The sequence below is a fragment of the Heliconius melpomene genome, chromosome 7 (assembly GCF_056956725.1).
Source record: "Heliconius melpomene rosina isolate 202511_hmr_F chromosome 7, ASM5695672v1, whole genome shotgun sequence".
In the NCBI taxonomy this organism is placed as follows: domain Eukaryota; kingdom Metazoa; phylum Arthropoda; class Insecta; order Lepidoptera; family Nymphalidae; genus Heliconius; species Heliconius melpomene.
Genome location: NC_140395.1, coordinates 4409927 through 4424324, shown reverse-complemented (window position 1 = coordinate 4424324; position 14398 = coordinate 4409927). Strand labels below are relative to the sequence as shown.

Below are 14398 nucleotides of genomic sequence, written 5' to 3'. Positions count from 1 at the left end.
TCTCTACTTTTCTCATTTTCCCTCCAATTCGAGAGAAATCAAATAGGGAAGGAACTTTCCATCATTTTAATATTCAGATGCAATCCCTCTGTACCATAGCGGCCTAACACTTTTAAAATAAAACAAAATCCGAATATATTAGAAAGGACCAATACTAAAATATCAATCATTTCGCAAGTAGTTTGAAAGTCAACGACCTATTTTATTTCCTCGCCTTGCGTGACACATTTATATTAAGTAAGTGACAAAATTACTGAATTTTATTAGTTAAGCAACCAAATTTATGGCAGTGACACAATTATTAAATTAGTAGAGACTAAAGTTAACTAAAGCGTAATAATTGAGGAAATTAAATATTTATTTAAAAGTATCTTTTCATTTTTTCGTTCTGGTGTGGAAGCAAAGCGCGGCGTTGAGTTCCGCCAATCAAGAAAAAAGAAGATAAAGCGTGAAGCTGATTTTCACAAGTAAATCATCATATTTTATCATTATAAAATTAGGAGCGGAGTTATTTCTCCAATTTTCGCCTATACTACCCAAGAAGACCGACGAAACAATGTTATTCGTCGTACAAATATATAATTAATTAGTATAGATAAATTTATAAACTGTCAACTTACCAGCGTTTAATCAAGTAGTAATACCAAAAAAGGAATCAGAACGTATAGAATCTGGTTTATAATTGCTGTCCTTGAACGCGAGCAAGAACTATCGGAGTAGTATTAAATATTTAAGTAATACCTACATAAAACCATCGCAGAGTAGTTGACAAATGTCTCAGTGCACACGGTGGTCGTAAGTTTGATTACTAATTGTAGACAATTTCTAAATATATCTTAGCCCGTAGGAGCTTTGTTCTACTTTTTTACTTAAATATTTTTTTCTTTTTTTGTTATGTATGCAGTGTGGACAAGTGAAACGATAACTGGTGAATAAAGCACTGCTTTATTGAACCTTTACAATCTTTTTATTGGTGGACACAGTAAGTCACACAAGCACGAACGTAATTATTTCTACTAACAACTATTTTCAGCCCATTCGTCCTTGTTTACTTATATTCACACCCTCGTGGAAAATTTGGTAAAGGACGTCCTTTTGTCGGCAACGTATTATCCTTAACGGAGCAGCCACTAGCCAAAAAGAACAGAGTAGGTACCTAACGCTACGGTCTCTCTATACCTCTTTCGCCTCGTCGATTGTTAACAATCTCTTACACGCATACACGATTACACGCCCTCCGGAGGGTCCTCATGCTTTACGTGACTTTCCTCCAATATCATCGAAAATGTCTTCTGGAAGATCGATAGAGGTATTAAAATACAAGAAAAGTCTAGGATGATAAAATGTGATGTTGAGTTCTAGTATTTACAATAGAAATCAGAACAATTAATTATTACCTTACATACTCTATATATACAGTAAATATAAAATAATCAAACCTCGTATATAAAAAGGATATCTGATAACCTTAAAAGCCTGTGCTATCTATGGTTTTCAGACTCCTCAGAGTCTCAGGTGGGTACAAATCGATATTGAAACATACTTCACGTCTACAAGACATATTGGGGCATAAAGTAGGAGCAACGTACAAATAAAATAGAGTTATCCTGAAATATGTATGTATTTTACGATGATTCAATAAGAAAGGTATAGTAGAATCCTAGAAGTTAATTTATTACTTTATTACAATAGCAATTTCTGCCCGCAACTTTGCTCGTGTCATTTTCGATTTCATGAGATATTTTGAACTTACTTGAATCTTCGAATATCAATAACAATACTTTTTACTAAGAGTTTCTCTTAGTTTTCATTCGCAATTTATAAAAAAATAACCATCTCTGGTTGGTTGGTGGTTGAACTCTGGCTATGCAACCAGCCAGTATACCAACATCTTTATAACAATAGTAATGAATTAGACAATAATGTCACTCCCACACAAAAAAACGTGTCGATTAATGAGAAACAAACCATATAACTTTTATAAGATGTGTTTTAAGTAAAATTAAATGTATTTATAAATTACACTTGAGGCCAAAAAATTATTAATAAAAAAAATATTTATAATTTTAAGTAAGTATACTTTTTTTCTTAGCTTTACACTATATTTGGTATAGGCAGGAGACAGAAGAATGTTACGACTATCTTTTTTCCATTTTCCGCTCAACTTTCAAGAAATATGTTTTGTTATCAGTGTGGGGAAATGAAAATATTTCATTCAAGTCACGGACGCCATAGCGCAGCGCCATTAAGAACTCAATACTATTAATTGTAGGATTATAGCTTCCAAAAAGGCTATCCAACTAAAATTCATCACGTGGCCTTAAAACAATAAGAACACGCTATTATTAAGCTGAGAATGGAGAAAAATGTGATGTTTTTCTGCTTAACCCAGAACATGCACAAAAAAAAACAAAATTACAATATTTTGCAAGATATCTATTATATCGTGGCAAAGCTGTGCAGTATTAGTACACTACAGCAGTAGCGTAGGCGTTGTATGACTCATACGACTCATACAAGAAACAATATTAATTACCTACATATTAATTCATGCTCGTAGTCATATTGGATATTTTAAATACCTTTGTCTTGTTTAAGTTTTTCATTAATACGTGTCGACAAGAATTATTGTTGCCTTGCCTAGTTACTTTTTTAGTTTCACGCTATATCCCGTACATGGCAGAATAAGCAGAAAGAATCTGGAGACCTAGTGTTAAAACACTCCGTTCCTCTTAAGAGACTTCCGTTCGCCACATTCTGCCAAATTCTCGAGGCGTGTTCAATGGCGGAACACAACGCCGCACTTTGCCTCGTTATCAGAAACGTTATTTTTTTCGTGTTAATAACGTTGCATAGACGCGTGTATATCACGTCACTATAAATATAACATGCACTGAGATAACGCTTGCGTATTGTTTACATTGCGATAATATTGCTTATTTATATTGTTTAAAAACTTATATAATTCCATACACATTGCAGTGGTTCACTTCAAAGTCTACTGAAAATGTCCTCATTTTACATATAAAACTTCAGAAGTGGAAGTGAAAAAAGTGCAGAATTGATTATCAGAAAATTTATATGGTATTTCTGAAACTTAATGTGCCTTACAAAAAAAAACAACAAGAACATATTTGGTATCTCATAACAAATATAGACAAAAATGTATACTATCAAAGTTATTGGTTTTATAGCTTTAATTTATATGGAAGTGAAAGAAGATTCACAACATAATATAATTTGTAAATATCTCATTCAACTTCAACTTACATAAGAATATCAAATTAAAAGTTATTATCATAATTATAATGGATGAAACAAGCAACTTTCTAATACTTATTTAGCTTTATAAAGTATTAAAAAACTATTGAGAAAATAATTTCCATTTCACTTTATAAAAAAACTATTGAGGACATCTGGTTTGGTTTGATTTAATGATATTTACAATAAAAGCAGCTCCACATTGTAACCCCAAGGAAAATAGTATTAAGACAATAGTGTCTTAATATAGGGGATATAGTGTTTTAATATATTAATATGGGGAATAGTCCCCATTCACATGCCAATCTTCAAGATATTGTGTGTTGAGTGGTGGAACTAAACACCCCTCTTGATATACTAGAGAAGTAAAGTAAAAGTATATAAAAATAATATTTTATTTTAATTTATGACCATTCAATTGTAATAAAATATATAAAATATAATTAAAATAAATATATTTCTACTAATAAATTAAGTTTTAATATAAGAAATAATTCAAACAACAAAAGAGGCATAGTTGCTTAACTCTGTAAGTCAAGTATGCCATTGTTCATGTCTTGTGAACTAGCTGTTCAAACAAATCTATTTACAGTTACTTATACACTATTTTGTAATTTACTTAGAATTTGAAAGGTTAGAGAAAAAATATTATAACAGACTACTTATATTTATGATGTTTATGTTAGTTTTGCCTAGTTTGTATATTTTATTTAAAATATATTACTCTTTCATCGAAATGTATTTTAATTTTTATTATTACTGTTTTATTGATTCAAATATCAGAACCAACAGTTAATACATCATTAATGAACAATAAGTTTCAAGGGTCAACAAAGATAATTCAACATAGCTAATGTCGTAAACGATTATTTACATCATCACAACCTTACGAAAGTTGTTCAAACAGCAAAACTAATGTAATACAGTCATTCTTATATCCGTTTTTGGTCAAGTGTTTTCTCAGTCACAATTTAAGATGGGGAAAAGCAGTAAGCAGGGTGAACGAACGCTAGGTTAGAGGCGGAACGATACTTAGTCCCAGCTTGGGGTACCCTGAATTACTTAATGCTTTTTACAGCTTCACGCTGTATAACGCACATAATGGGTAGAGCAGAGGAAATCTTGTGTTAAGACACTTCGCTACCCTCTTTTCGCAGAACTTTTGAAGATGTTGAGTAGTGGAACTCAACGCCGCGCCTTGTTTCATTACCGGAGTAGAATTCACAGCCGTCGCGTTTACAGTCACTTACGGCGTTGTGCCACTGCGGCACGACTGCCTAATGCTTATTTACTCTTCCGTAAACTTACCAGCAGTTGAGTTTCTTTATGGCAGACAGGTCGGACTGTTTAGATCTAGCGATCACCATCTCCTCCGTGAGTCGAGCCATCACACCACACAGTGCACTGCACGACAATATAACAAATAACAATGAGAACTAATTATTATCACAGGATTATATCGGAGAGAGGTCGCGGCCGCTCATCTTATACACTACAAGTGAATACCGACAACCGTCAACACGCGACGGCGCGTGGAAAAAACTGAAAAGTGAAAAGAAAACAAAAGCGCTCGAAGAGTGAGACGACCATGTCGTTTTGTATCAGATAATTGTACCGTAATAAATTTGCAGTTGTTAAATAAATTGTGATTATAACATTTTATTTCTTGTTGTATTTCTTGTAATATAATAGTTAACGTTACAAATAACACACACGTTGTTACTTTACTTATATAAAATAATAAATGATGTATTAATTTTTGTGCTAAATGAATGGCTAAAATATTTATTTTTACGATTCTAAATATATTTTAAAAAATATTTAAGTTTTAACTAACTACCTTCTTGTTATGAAAGAAAGGATGGGTTCCTTTCTTGGCTAGCTCAAAAATATGGCCTTTGAAATTGAGAGGATAGATTGACAAGTCTAATGTGCTAAGTTAGGCTGGCTAACTAGCTGACTGACTGACTCCCCAAGTTAGGCAATAGATTTATCTATATTTCAGAGTACTAGAATAATTAAAATTCTTTTTAAACTTTTTATGTAAATGCATCATTGCAGAATTTTTAAATGACGATATTTACTGTGTTTTAAGATACGGTATCCTTTTTTTTTATATTGACATTGACAAATATTGTCACCGATGACATTGAATTTGACATTTTCACAACTGAGTTGAGTTGCATTTTTACAGTACATTATGCTATTTTAAAACATAAATATTTCTTTTTCTATTAAAAATGGATTCAAATGATGTGTTGGAAGACAAGGACAGTGGTCCCGAGGTGCAGTTAAATCTGCCCGGCTCGGTGATCAGCCGAATCGAAGAATTAATGGGAGGAACTGAACAGTTTGATAGCGATGAAGTTAGTTAAAACATTTCCATATCTTTTTTTATGTTCTTAGTTACTTATTTTACATAACTAAATTGACTTTTAATTTAACAAATAAACACTTAATAATATGTCGTCAGTACTATGTTCTACACAGAAATAATAAAATTATTCCTATTTTGTTGTAGTTCGACGCAGTAGCCTACATAAATAGAGTATTTCCAACTGAGCAATCTCTATCGGGCGTTGAATCAGCGGCAGCTCGATGTGAATTTCGTTTAGCAAGTGTACAACATGATATAAGACGGCTGGTCCGAGCTCAGCATGACCAGAGGGTTGCTGGACACCAGGCTCTTTTAGATGCTCAGCAGTGTATAACTGAATTGGCTTTACAGGTATTTCAAGTATTATTTACATTAAGAATAATTTTTTTTGCATACTTAAGTATACTTGTGTAAGTGTTCAACTTACACAACTATTATATAGCAATATTTTTTCCCAAAATAATGTCCATTACAAAATGATTAATTTATATCTTACAGGTCGCAGATATAAACAAAAAAGCAGAAAGAAGTGAAAGTATGGTAAGAGAGATAACTGCGGAGATAAAGCAACTGGACTGCGCCAAGTGGAATCTAACTGCTGCAATTACAGCATTAAACCACTTACACATGTTGGCTGGAGGTGCAGCATCTTTGAGAACTTTGGCTGAGAAAAGACAGTATAAGGAACTAGTGTTGCCATTGCAGGCTATTATGGAGGTAAGAATTAATTGACACAGCAGAAATTTTGAGATTTCTGTAAAATCTATATCAATTAAACAAGCATTTTACACTATCTAAGAATATTAAAGGATAAAAAAATTCATTAAGCTCATTTAAGTTTAATGCAGAATAGGTGCCATTATATTATTATAATGTAACCTCAATATTGGAAAGAACAACAGTTAAGATTCTTGCCGACTTTACACAGCAGAACAGCCTTTGAACTGGTGGTAGCTTTATGCAAGGATTCATAAGTGCTTGCAGAAATGTATTAGAATGAAACATATTTTGAAATTGAGTTTTACCCAATAACGATCCAGAATATTCTACAGTAATCTGTTATTTATATAAGCATCATAATCCAACATAGCAGGAAATGTAGAGAAAATTATTATCAAGTGGAGATCAAACTACTTTGTTTATGGTACAGTTCTGAACAAAATAAATTCTTAAAGTTAACACAAAAGTTGTGCCATTACATTTACACTTAACGGTTTCTCACTGTGTCCAAATAAGGCCTTTATATATACTCAGCTTCACACTGTATCCCATACATATCAGAGATCAGAGTACAGAGTGTTACTGACACTCTGTTACCCATTTTCCGCCGAATTTTCAAGGCATTGCATAATATTGAATGGCGGCAATCAAGGCCGCTCTTTGTCTTGTTACCAAAGCAAGAAAATATTAAATAATTCATTACACGGGTCTTCCACTGCGCCACGACGACTTTAATATATTTTTTTATTGTTTTTAATTTAAAAAAAAAAACACTTTGTTTTCCTCCGCAGGTTTTGGACCAACTAGAGATGTACCGCGACATCCGCGAACTGAACACACTACGTGAGGAAGTGCACTCAATACGAGCGCAACTTGCCACTCAAATACTCGCCGACTTTAAAGAGGCTCTTACTGGTGAGATATTTTATATAACATTGTTTTATAATGAAACAAGCAATTGCAACTGAACAACAAAACTGAACTTCTCAATTTATCACACGTAGACTAAAGTTATGCGAAAATTAAGCAGTACTACTGAATGAGTTTTTAAATATATCTATGTTTTTTTTACATATTTTTATTTAAAAATAATTTTCATATTTATACTAAATGGTTAAAAATCTTACATTTAGGTAGTAGTAAAAGTAACATATCTCCTCGTACGCTAAGTGAAGCGTGCGCGGTGGTCGACGCATTAGAGCCCAAAGTGAAACAAGATCTGATCAAGTGGCTCATTTCTCTGCAGTTACAGGTTAGTGTTTGTTAGTTGATAGTGTTATGTGCTTGACCATATTATTTATAGCGTCACGCTGTTTCTCGCATTTAGCAGAATAGGCAGATGAAACCTAGCGTTAAAACACTACATCCTCCACTTTTCGCCTATTTGTATTCCACTGAGTGAGATTTTAACCTATAGCTGTCCCGTCTACTGTCACTCGCCTGCGCCATGACGGCCATATATGATTTTTTTAAGATTAGAAAATTTAAACATAATATGAAAGTCATTATAATTTAATAATTAATACTACTACTTTTCACACGTCAATGCTGTTTATCAGTCAATGACATAATTGATTGTGTTGTAGTTTCGAGCTGTGTGTAAAAACTAGTCTTATATGCTAAAATTTCCCTCAACCAGGAATACGAACACCTATTCTCCTCTTCTGAGGAACAAGCGTGGGTGTCACATGTTGAGCGTCGCTACGCATGGCTTAAGAAACATTTACTAAGGTTCGAGGACTCCCTTGCACTCACGTTCCCGCCGTCTTGGAGGTTGAGTGAGAGGATTGCGCTGAGGTTTTGTAAGGTAGGTTAATATTTAAGGTTAGATTTAAATGAATTATTTATCTTTTATATCAAATATAAATTTGAAATAATTCATAACTTAATTAAACTAAAAGCTCTTAAAGTACATAATCTTTTAGATAAACGATAATTGGAAATTAAGTTATATGAAGATATAAGAACAAAAATCATTCCATTGAAAAATTAATCTATATATATAAAAGGACTTGTCCTCACTGACTGAGGTAAGACGCACGCACAGCCGTATCCGCTGATGGTAGAAACGTGGAATTTGGACAGATGTTTACTTTCGTAATCTGGACATCCACTAAGAAGGGATTTTGAAAAATTTTAATCCTAAAGGCGTGAAATAGGGGTTGAAAGTTTGTATGGAAAAAAAATTAAATCGGCACCGATTCTTATAAAATTTGAAATTTAGACTCTTAAAAGTATTTAATTGAACACGTGTTTCATGGTTTTCTAGAATTCTTCCCCTAAGGGTGCAAATAAGGGGTTGAAAGTTTGTATGGAAAAATTCTTAAATCGCCACCGATTTTTAAAAACATTTAAATTTAGACTCTTAAAAATATTTCATAGAACACATGTTTCATGGTTTATTAGAATTCACCCCTCAACACGCAAGCGAAGCTGCGCGCGTCCGCTAGTTTAATATAAATCATTTGTTCCATATATCTAGATAACTAGACAAAACCTAAGTGAGATAATGCAAGCGCGTCGCAACGAGGTGGACGTGAAGTTGTTGCTGTACGCCATACAGAAGACTTACAACTTCGAGCTTTTACTACATAAGCGATTTGTTGGTGAGTTATACATACACAGACAAACAGACATTCTGGAGGCATTGCTTGTTGAGTGGCCGAACTCAAGGCCGAATAACAATCGGACGGCGGATGGAAATAAACACATAAGCAGATAAATGTCATATGATATTAAATACATTTTTCGCTTTGGTACCGAGGCAAAGCGCGGCGTTGAGTTTCGCCACACAACACGCAATGGCTCCAGAACACGGTTGAAAGTGGGATTTGCATTAATGGGAACGGATTGTCTTAACGCTAGGTTCCCAGGTTCCCTCTGCTTATCCGGCTATGTACAGGATACATTGTGAAGCTAAAAAAACCACATTCTAACATATGAGTCACATTTTTGATGCACAAGGATGTAACCATACCACATGTCTCTCTCACTATAATTTAACTAACAGTTATGTATGAACCTGAGACATTCTTAGTGTTCGTGTAACTCTAATGTCGCAGTGGCAGCGGTTTATATTGAAACGGTAAGGTCATGGAATATTTTCTATAGCCTTCCTCGATAAATAGACTTGATTTTACCTTCGAATCAATAATTCTTAAGATGAACTCTTCAACCAATAATTCTTTAACCAAACACTTAAACACTCTTTACGTTTGAAACATTAGTATAAAAGTATTTGTACATGAGTAATGTTGTATAACATGTTTACGTTTATTTTAGGAACAGAGTTAGGTGCAGAAAGCACTGATGGTACAACGGAAAAGCTACCATCTTTGGATGACGATGAAAAGGAGGTAGGTGCAGTTGTTATAATACTTTCGATTGTCACTCGGGAAAAATAAGTATTCAATATTTTTATTTTTTCGTTCTGGTGTCCAGACAGAGAGCGGCGTTGAGTACCGCCACTAAACATGCAATGCCTCCAAGATTCAGTGAAAAATCGGGAAAGGATATGTCTTAATGGGAATGAAGCATTTTAATACTAGGTTCCCTATGGCTAATCTATGTGATGAATATAGCGTAAAGCTAAAAAAGAATAACAACAAAAAATTGCATTATGCACATCTTCTCTATATAAACTATAACTGTATTAAATCAATCCTCGTAATTTTCTTAAAAAGGGGCACAAAGATTTTATTCATATATCTATAAATAATCTATCTATATAATGTATGTGTTATTTGTTCAGTTAGACGTGTCAGGGACGGGGACGAGCCCGTCCCCGTGGGTGGGGGTCATCGGCGCGTGCTTCGAGCCGCACCTGTCGCTCTACATCACCAGCCTCGACACCAACCTGCGCGCGCTCATGGACAGGTTTATACAGGTACTATGTGGTTGGTTTTATGTGGATATATACCTGTGTATACAGATAGTAGTTTTATTCATATGTTCATTCAAGTAGTAATATTATATGGACAAGGTAATAATAGGATTAGGGAGAGGTACATAGGTCATATATCTATATGATTATTCTAATATTAGATAAATAAAAAGTTTGTTTGATTGATAGTAACAAAATGTGTGTGCGTGCGTGCGTTTGTGCGTCCGTGCGTGCATGTGTGCGTGTGTGTACGTTAATTTATGTTTTGTGGTTAACGAGCAGGACGCTAAAACCCTGGAGCCGGGCGGCGGCGTGGGCAGCGGCGCGGGCGCCGTCATGTCAAGCTGCGCGGACCTCTTCCTCTTCTACAAGAAGTGCTTGGCGCAGTGCGCCACGTTGTCCACCGGGGAGGCCATGCTCGGTAAGATTGTTGATTATAATAGTTCATTATTTTATATTTAGAGTTTTGATTACTTTATAAAATAATTTTTCATTCTGAATACAATTATTAAGTTCTTGCTTGTTTGTACTTTATTTACATGTTACTTTATACAAAATTATTTATAAATTTACATCTGAAATAAGCATAAAGCTTGTTTTATTCAATGCCAAGAACTAATGGTTTTTTTTGTGTTGGATAGTTTGCTTTTCGAGTAAGACATACAGGCTAGGTTATATTATTCTACGTAAATTTAACTCATTGTTCCTGCAATCAAAGTACTATGAATATGTCATGTGATAAACACAATGAATTGTTATTTCCACTCGACCCTGTAGACGGCTGCGCACATTTTATTTTAGGATTTGTCTTAATTTTAATAACTTTCCTACGGAGTGAACCATCAACAAAAGTTCAGAAAACCTAACTTCACCGTACTATATACATATATAGTACGGTGAAGTTAGGTTTAATATATAATATAATGTATATATACAATATATTTATAATATAATGTATATGTATAATATAATATCCGTTTACTCCACAGAGTTAGCCGGCGTATTCGGCAAGTACCTCCGCGAGTACGCGAGCACGGTGCTCGCTACGGCGCTGCCCCGCTCGGGGGGCTCGGGCGGCGGCGGCGCGGGGGCGGGTGGCGGTGGGGTGGGGTCGTTGTCCTTGGTGTCCAACCTACACTCACTGCATACGCTGTTGAGGGATGACGCTGCACCCAGGTGACGTATACGTAGTAGACGCACACGCACACGCACACTCACATATATAACATGTATGCACAATTGTACATGTTGTGGTTGTATAGTAGAATTGATGATTTTCGTCGGGCAATGATATATGGACGTTGACTAGATGTATAATAACATATGATCAAGCAATGACGCGACTTTTTATCAAATGGTTGAACTTATTTTAAGATATTGTCACTTCTGAAAATTTAAGTTGAAAAAATAAATTAAGTTCTTTAAAGTCCTAAAACTTTTACTTTATTTTTAATCCTATTCAAATAAATCAATTGGGAAAATATTATGTAAAAATAAAAATAAACAAACACTTTTCTATCTCAACAGATACACAAAACAAGAAATAGCAAAAATCACAAGCGTAATAACAACCTCTGAGTACTGTCTCGAAACAACTGTTCATCTCGAACAGAAATTAAAAGAAAAAATCTCCCCTAATCTATCAGACAAGATAGACCTGGCTCCAGAACAGGACCTGTTCCATAAGATGATCAGCAACTGCATCCAACTCCTCGTCCAAGATTTGGAGATGGCTTGCGAACCAGCTCTACAAACTATGACCAAAATATCTTGGTTGAACTTCGACAACGTTGGTGACCAAAGTTCTTATGTCACACAAATTATTATGCACTTAAAAAATACGGTACCAAATTTAAGAGATAATTTGGCGTCTTCACGAAAATATTTCACCCATTTCTGTATAAGATTTGCTAATTCATTTATACCCAAGTTTATTCAGAATATATATAAATGTAAACCTATTTCGACTGTCGGTTCGGAACAATTATTGTTGGATACTCATATGTTAAAAACAGCTTTATTAGAACTACCCTCCATAGGTTCAGATGTGAAAAGACAAGCGCCTTCAACATACACTAAAGTAGTAATAAAATTAATGACGAAAGCCGAAATGATTTTGAAATTGGTAATGGCGCCTCTCGACGGTAATTTAGAGGGTTTTGTCTCGCAATTTGTGCAATTATTACCGGAAAGTACTTTGGCTGAATTCCATAAGGTCTTGGATATGAAAGGGGCGAAGTTGTCAAAAGCACAGCTTAGTTCTTTAGATGTGTTATTTAAAGAAATTACTAAAACCGCTCATAATGATATTAATAAATAAAAAATAAATCAGCCTTACGTTGAATCCAGCATATAGCTGAGTAGGCAGAAAAAATCTAGAGTTAAGACACTCCATTCCCCACTTTCTGCAGTATAAATAATATTTTATTGTGTGTTATAGTATTGGATACATTTAATCCAGCCAGTGTTTGTTTGATGCTTTGCTTATTTGTTATCTAATTATTAGTGTTGCTAGGTTTATAAATTAAAAAAAAAGTAAAAATGCTATATGAAAGCAAGTGGATATATTTTTGTTTATATTTTTTTAAACTAAAGAAAAAAGAATAGTTTATTATTTTTTAGTATGATTATAAATGTTACATGTTTTTATTTATAAGCCTGATAACACTAAATCAATAACAGCTATTTAAAAGTATAATTGAGAATAATTAAGTATTAAGAATAATATTATTATAATAAATAAATTATACAACATGATTGATAGATATTTGATCTCTTACAAGTATTTAAAAAAAAAAACAGTTTTATTTTATAATATTATGCTATAAGCGGAAACGATCTTCGACTACTATGAGTTTAAATTTTGTCAATACATGTGTCATTGTTTATTTTTCGACTGTATCTATTACCTTCACTCCTTTCTAATGTCTTGATAAAGTGTTAAGCTATTACGCTACAGGGTAGGCAAAGAGAACTTAGAGATAAGACACTCCGTTTTCCACGTTTCGCTCGTTTCGAACCAGTCGTTGAGTGCTGAAACTGAATATGTGAAGATGTATTTATAAATAATGTAATTAAAATATTCAGAGATTTTTATATAAATTTTAGTTAATAAATCAACATTCCACGTTTTATATCGTTTGTGCAATAAGTTATGCGATATTTTTATATATTGGAAATATTTATTGATAAATAAAAATTGATAATAATTACATATTTGTTTTATTAATCTAATATCACAGGAAGGTGTGTCTACCCAAGTTAAAAAACCGGACAAGCGCGAGTCGGGCTCGCCCACCGATGGTTCCGTCCGAAAATTTCAGGTCTCGAGCTTTTTTTGAAATTTAAGCTTAGCTTAGCCAGAACCCTTTTATCTTAACTTGAACTAGTGGCTTTAATTTCAAGTTTTGCTGCGTTTTTTGCGATATAAACGGCCATATCTTTTTTTTACGCCTTTTTTAGAGCTCTTCATAACTCCTAATTTATTTTATATATATATGAAATTTAGTACAATTACCTATTACCTACAACCCTCTAACTCCGCTTTTCTCGACTTCACCGATAGAACTTCTGAACATGTCTACTCAGGCATCATACCTAATTCAAACACAAAATTTTGCGTGGTTAATTTTACGACCAAACAAGATCAACCTAATAGTATAAATCAAGTACAAACAGGAAGCTTGCAAATATAATAAATAAAAAAGTTTTCTTGATTTTGAATTAGGTACGTCCCGAGTTAACCCAGCAATTGGCATCCATAAGTCGTCTTTGTCGAGAACGACACATTATTCAATATTAAACTTGTTTCTCATTTCAATATCTGTTTTGGTAACTTCATATTATCTAAATTAGAATAAATAATTTACCGTTATATTACCCGGTTACGGGTTCGATTCACACTTGCGGAAATGAAATATTTACTATTTTAATTTCCTTATTCTCCTAACGAGGCCAAGCGTAGCGTTGAGCTCCGCCATTTAACACGCAATTCCTCTAGAATTCGGCGGAGAATGGGGAACAGGAGTGTTCTAATGGGAACGGAATGTCTTAACAATAAGGTCAACACTTTGTGCGGGATACAGCGTGAAGCAAAAAAATGTGTTTATTAGAAAACCATTTACAAAATTGTAATTTTAATATATTTACATATAAGT

General features: G+C 33.8%; 2 protein-coding genes across 7 annotated transcripts in view; one reads left to right on the top strand and one right to left on the bottom strand.

Annotated features, from left to right (window-relative positions):
• Positions 1–4830, bottom strand: part of LOC146537419 (uncharacterized) — a 36251-nt gene extending 31421 nt beyond the window's left edge. For 2 of the 6 annotated variants that reach the window (XR_014878130.1, XM_085188135.1), the window contains exon 1: positions 4570–4829. Coding sequence is in view for 4 of the 6 variants with exons in the window: in XM_085188135.1 (XP_085044261.1) it covers positions 4570–4649 (80 nt within the window). In the remaining 2 variants the exon portion in view is untranslated. Of the gene's footprint in view, positions 1–4569 lie in introns of all 6 variants that reach the window. The other 4 variants (XM_085188137.1, XM_085188138.1, XR_014878129.1 and 1 more) reach the window with 3 other exon arrangements.
• Positions 4831–5406: 576 nt separating this feature from the next.
• Positions 5407–13453, top strand: Vps53 (vacuolar protein sorting 53). The gene is made up of 12 exons (XM_085188011.1): positions 5407–5627; positions 5783–5989; positions 6137–6355; positions 7150–7273; positions 7492–7610; positions 7998–8165; positions 8841–8964; positions 9641–9714; positions 10110–10244; positions 10524–10662; positions 11231–11417; positions 11769–13453. The coding sequence occupies exons 1-12, from the start codon at positions 5502–5504 to the stop codon at positions 12559–12561; spliced, it is 2415 nt and encodes an 804-aa protein (XP_085044137.1). The 5' UTR covers positions 5407–5501; the 3' UTR covers positions 12562–13453.
• Positions 13454–14398: the final 945 nt, after the last annotated feature.

Coding starts and splice junctions, on each gene's coding strand:
- Vps53 (XM_085188011.1), top strand. CDS start 5,502: ATGGATTCAAATGATGTGTTGGAAGACAAGGACAGTGGTCCCGAGGTG. Junction 5,990..6,136: donor TAACTGAATTGGCTTTACAG/GTATTTCAAGTA, acceptor TATATCTTACAG/GTCGCAGATATAAACAAAAA. Junction 10,245..10,523: donor TCATGGACAGGTTTATACAG/GTACTATGTGGT, acceptor GTTAACGAGCAG/GACGCTAAAACCCTGGAGCC.